Genomic DNA, 5,115 nt, shown 5'->3' on the forward strand with positions numbered 1-5,115 from the left:
AAGTCTCTTGGAGGAGAGACGAAACGTTTCATTAGAGAAGAACCCGTCCAGAAGACCTATACAATTTTTTTCTTTTTGTTTTTCAAAGCAAACAAATGCATTCATCATCGGTGCGGCAGTAGACTTCCAGCATCTTGTCGTGCTTGGAGCAGATCAGCTCCTGAACGGAGGCTGAAACTTCCACCAGTTTGTGCCTCTTGAAAGCCGCAGACCCGTAGTGAGGCTGAACATGTGTGGCACAGTAAGAGGCCAGACACACCAAGCAAGACTTCACAGCTTTCAGCTTCTTCACGGTGCAGAAATCACAGTCCACACCTCCTGAACCGGACTCATCCTCTCCAGGTGTCTCCTTCGGTCTCTGCCACTCTTACCATCAGGTCAGCCAGCACCGTGTTCTTGTTCAGCTCGRGCCTTGAGGTGAAAGTGTGTCTGCACTGAGGACATCTGTAACCACCTCTCTGATCCCTGAGGTCCCAGACATTGTTAAAACAGTCCATGCAGTAGCTGTGGCCACAGTGAAGAGTCACGGGCTTCTTCAACACATCCAAACAAATAGAGCAGGACAGAGAAAGTGGAGTTTCACATCTTCCAGCCATCTTCTCTCACTGCACACAGCTGCTTTCAATTTCTCAGCCGATAAAATCACAGACACTTTACTTTCACTTTCCCATAGACCGAAACCTAATGTGGTCTCTGAAAGGGATGGGAAGCTTGTCTCTTTCGGCTCCTAGTATAGCCTCATCTTTTAACTTAAAGGGGACATTATGCAGAATCCACTTTTTTAGACATTACATTTTATTTTACCGTTATTTACCAAGCAGATCCCACTGAGATCGCAGATTTCTTTTGCAGCCTGGGCCTGAAGGCAATCTATTGTACATATTTTTGGGGTGTGGGTTTAAACCAGAGCGCCTGGAGAAAACCAGCACAAGGAGAACATGCAAACTCCATACAGAGTCTCCGAACTGGGGATCGAACCCAGGACCTTCTTGCTGTGAGACAACAGTGCTAACCACTGATCCATTGCTGCCATACACACATTTTGTTATGTGGGTAAACGGACTGTACTTATATAGCGCCTTTCTATCACTCAAAGCGCGACAGAAGCGAGGCTGCCTTACACAGGCGCCACCAGACCCTCTGACCACCAACCCGACCGGCCACCGTACGCAAGGCAGGTAGGGTGTCTTGCCCAAAGACACAACGACTGAGTCGACTGGACAGGGATTGAACCGGCGACCCCCCCTAACCACTCTACCACAGCCGCCCCCTACTTGAGTCTAGGAGTTCAGAAAATCTGGATTAGTCTCTCCCAGTGCTACGTAGAGGCTTGCAGTTCTACTTTATGTAGACCCCAACTTTAAAATGTGRAAAAAGAAAGCTTTAAAAGCATCATGTCTCCTTTAAATTGACTTGTATTTAAACTTTATTATGAAATTTAAGTCAACATGGTATTTTTCGTTCTGACATCTATTTTTACTGACAAAATAAGACGTCTACATTTAACCTTTCACTTTTTACATCCGTGTTGGTTTCCATGGAAACGACGGCGGCATTACGTCGCCCGCAGTCAGGAAGAAGGCGGAGTGGTTTTTTTTTTTCATGGATGTTTTAGGAAAGCTCTGTTATTTCTTTATAAGATGGAGCTTCCCGATACATTAAGAAAACGYTTAGACGACTTCTCTCGGAGTGTCTTATTCGACCAGAGTCGCGCGCCGACCTCAAAAGGCGACGAGACKTTTTTGCCAAACGGTAAAACAAGAAAAACAGCTAACTTTGGGGTTAGCATTGATGCTAGCGTTCGTTTGTCTGTGTTTAGCAGTCTCCCTGTTGACATTATTAAATTGATTTTGAGGTCTATCTCATAGCCGCTTTCGTGTTTTCAGACAAACAGGTTCTGTCCAGCCTCCCGCTCCAGATGTCTTTGTATTTCAACATCTGGTTCTTCCCGCTGTGGTGGATCAGTGAAACTGTGATGCTTCAGCTCAAGGTAGGAAAGAGTCAGGAGCAAAGATAACAAGCCTGATGTTTCCTGATTCACTGCARCTTACCAAACATTCAACTAAAATACAGAAATAATGTCTAAAAAACACTGTACATCTCATCCTTCAATGCTTTATAAAAACCTATCTTGAATATAAGGGTATATTTACTATTTATCATAACATAATTAGGCAAACATGGTCAAATACTTAGTTTAATTTACCATTGTTAACCTGTCAGACAGCTGCATCAGCTTATCATTAATCTGAGCAGAATGTAATCTCTAATTTATCAGCATTTTAGTACCTCAGGTAATTAATATTATTATTAAGGGTGGGTGGTTTAGCCTGTGCTTCATCAGGCCACTTAATATCCCATCTTTAAAATAGATTATTGTTATATATAAAAGTAACTCACATGAAGGTGAACTTAAATTCACAAAAACTGCAACCGGATCATTTAATAGCCAGCCTTGCAGCATGTAGCTTATCATCCAAGTTTCTGCAATCTGTTGAGATTACAGCCACTTATAATGAGTCCTAGAAATCAACAATTATATATATTTAACTATCTCAAACCACATGATATTTTTATTGTAACTGTTGTTTCTGTCAGTACCCCGCCTTGCCAGACTACTACAAGTTCATCCTTGTGACGGTTCTGCTGCTGATGACTCTGATCGAAGCCATCAGACTRTATCTGGGTTACGCTGGAAACCTGCATGAAAAGGTGAGGTGACGGAGCTGATGCCCGGACGCGGCGCAGCGGTCAACACGAATATAATCCTCGGTGTTTCGATGTTTTGTTTTGTTTGGAAGGTTCCAGAGTTGGCCGGCTTTTGGTTGCTGAGCATCCTGCTGCAGTTTCCGCTCATCTTTTTTCAGCTCTTTAACGAAGCCGTGCTCATACAGCCTTTGGAAAGGGGCGTTCACATAGTTCTGGCTGTGTTTATATTCACACAGGTATGACTGCATTCTTCTCCAAAACACTGACCGATTTAGTCCTACAGTTTCCACTTTAAGCAGTGCGTTTACAAAATACATGATGGTTTTTGCACGTTTTTTAAAAATAATTTATCATCTAATAATTATGGTTGATTGCTTGTGTTTTTATTCCTGGTTGCTTCAGGCTATCTCTGGGTTTGTGGCGCTGCGGGACATGGTTAGACACACAAGAAGCCAGTTTCACCTCCAGCAGCTTGAATCCTGATGTGATCTGGAGTTTCATGGGTGAACAGGATCTCTTATGCAGACTTGACAACATTTGCATGAGGAATATGATCTATTTTCTGAGGAATATGATCTATTTTCTGAGGAATATGATCTATTTTCTGCACGGCTGAATGGTTTTCTTATGTATTTTATTTGCTTTTGATGAGATTGTATTTTTGTTTTTGTAAATGTGAAGTAAATAACTTTTGCATAGCTGTGTGACAGTTATTTGGCAGCTGGTTTGCCGATTTTTGACACAAAATTAGCAACATCAGCTGCATAAAAAGCATTTTATAGAAAGTAATAAAAAAAGAGAGAAGAATATGGGGTGCCAAGTGTAAAATGAAATGTTAAAAAAGTCACTAACAGATTTTTCATTATTTAGCTCACTTTTGAAACGTCAAAAAATTACAGATTTCTAATCATTTAGCTCATTTTCTGAGTGTTATCTTTTTTTTTTTTCCTGTAACAGTTCATTTTTATTTAGCTCACTGTTCATACATTTATCTTATTTTTGCTAAATGTGAAATTTAAATGTTAAATATTATGGCGCCCCATAGAGGAACTCGAGCTTTCCTGCTTTTCAGTTTCTCTCAGGGAGTTTTCATGATTGCAGTCTCTCTGACGTTGCTCACAAGACACAGTCACATCTAAACTGTGACTCATCTGAAAAACAAAAAAAGATGACAGTGGAGGTTAAACTATCTTACACTGATGAAGGAAGAGATCTTTCCTGTTTTTCCTCTGATGAAATTTGATCGTCAACAAAAATAACWTGTTAAAATATGGCTGAAGCTTCAGAGGAAAACCTCCCGGTTCTTGGTTTTGGTTACGTCTGTGTTCAACATGGAGGAAGCCTCGGACGAATCTATCGTCGAACTGTTTCTGAAACTGCGCCGGCTGCTGGGCTTGGTGCTGGTGAAGGTCATCGGCAGGCGCTTTGTTGGAACGATGGCTGGAACCACGCTGGCGTACGCTGAGGGTAGAGCTCTGCCGTGAAAGAAACACCTTTAAACGTGAAGCGCACTCAGCACGGTCCCTGCATACGGTAGATCTAATCGCACATGTAGTTTACCTGCGAGGAGCTACGAAGGGTGACGGCAGCCCTGAAAGAGAAAAGACAAGTTTTACAACACAGCTGTTGAGACCAGCTGATTGTGCAAAAAAAAAAAAAAAAAAACCTCTGCAGATTTGACCGTAGGAATCCCATTGTGCAGAGTGAAGCCGGTGCTGTGTGGAATGAAGGTAATTTGGTGGAGGTGGAAAGAAAACACTCAGGTGCAGCAGCTGAGAGGAGCATCTCCACTGTCTTCTCTCTTTCGTTTCACCACCCGTGGAGAAAGTCTGGCGTCCTAAAACGACCTCTGATTTATCGATAGTTTTGGGTAGTTGAGTCTCTAAAAACACACCCGTGTGAGCCTGTGGAGCCACGGCTGTGTGCGTGCTGCCAGGATGTAGACACGTCCTGTGCCGTTGGCATGAGGTGCTCAGGTTTTCCAGAGAGTTTTGCTAAAAGAAAACTTATCAGTTAAACCATAAATTAAAAAATAATAATAACTCCATAACAATTTTGCGTAAGTGAGAAATTTGACATGGAAACCTCATGTAAATTATTAAAAACAAAAATAGCTAAATCTATTGCAGTACTGCATAAAGTAAAGGAGTCATTTAATGATAAAGCACTATATGATTCAATAACTGTTCCACATTTGATTTGTGTAGAAGTCTGGGGTAAAGCATGTAAAACAATTACTGATCCCATCTTGATTTTAAAGAAAAAAGCCATAAGAATTACTACCAGAAAACATTATTATGACCCATCAAATATATTATTTCATCAGATGAAATTAAGTTGGTTGATTATAATATTTTACAGGATATGTATAAGGCACATTAAAATGTATTACATTTGAACATTCAA

The 5,115-nt window shown here is 41.3% G+C and overlaps 2 protein-coding genes across 2 annotated transcripts in view; one reads left to right on the forward strand and one right to left on the reverse strand.

Moving 5' to 3' along the window:
- The first annotated feature begins 1,552 nt into the window (after positions 1–1,552).
- tmem17 (transmembrane protein 17) lies at positions 1,553–3,407 on the forward strand. Its single transcript, XM_014005616.1, has 5 exons — positions 1,553–1,752; positions 1,887–1,990; positions 2,599–2,712; positions 2,802–2,945; positions 3,112–3,407. The coding sequence occupies exons 1-5, from the start codon at positions 1,641–1,643 to the stop codon at positions 3,190–3,192; spliced, it is 555 nt and encodes a 184-aa protein (XP_013861070.1). The 5' UTR covers positions 1,553–1,640; the 3' UTR covers positions 3,193–3,407.
- Positions 3,408–3,665: 258 nt separating this feature from the next.
- agbl2 (AGBL carboxypeptidase 2) overlaps positions 3,666–5,115 on the reverse strand; it is a gene marked incomplete in the record, with an annotated part of 11,901 nt that continues 10,451 nt past the window's right edge. The window contains 3 exon segments of the mRNA XM_014005608.1: positions 3,666–4,184; positions 4,270–4,300; positions 4,376–4,703. Coding sequence (XP_013861062.1) covers positions 3,992–4,184; positions 4,270–4,300; positions 4,376–4,703 — 552 coding nt within the window.

The sequence above is a fragment of the Austrofundulus limnaeus genome, unplaced genomic scaffold (assembly GCF_001266775.1).
Source record: "Austrofundulus limnaeus strain Quisiro unplaced genomic scaffold, Austrofundulus_limnaeus-1.0 Scaffold31, whole genome shotgun sequence".
Classification (NCBI taxonomy): domain Eukaryota; kingdom Metazoa; phylum Chordata; class Actinopteri; order Cyprinodontiformes; family Rivulidae; genus Austrofundulus; species Austrofundulus limnaeus.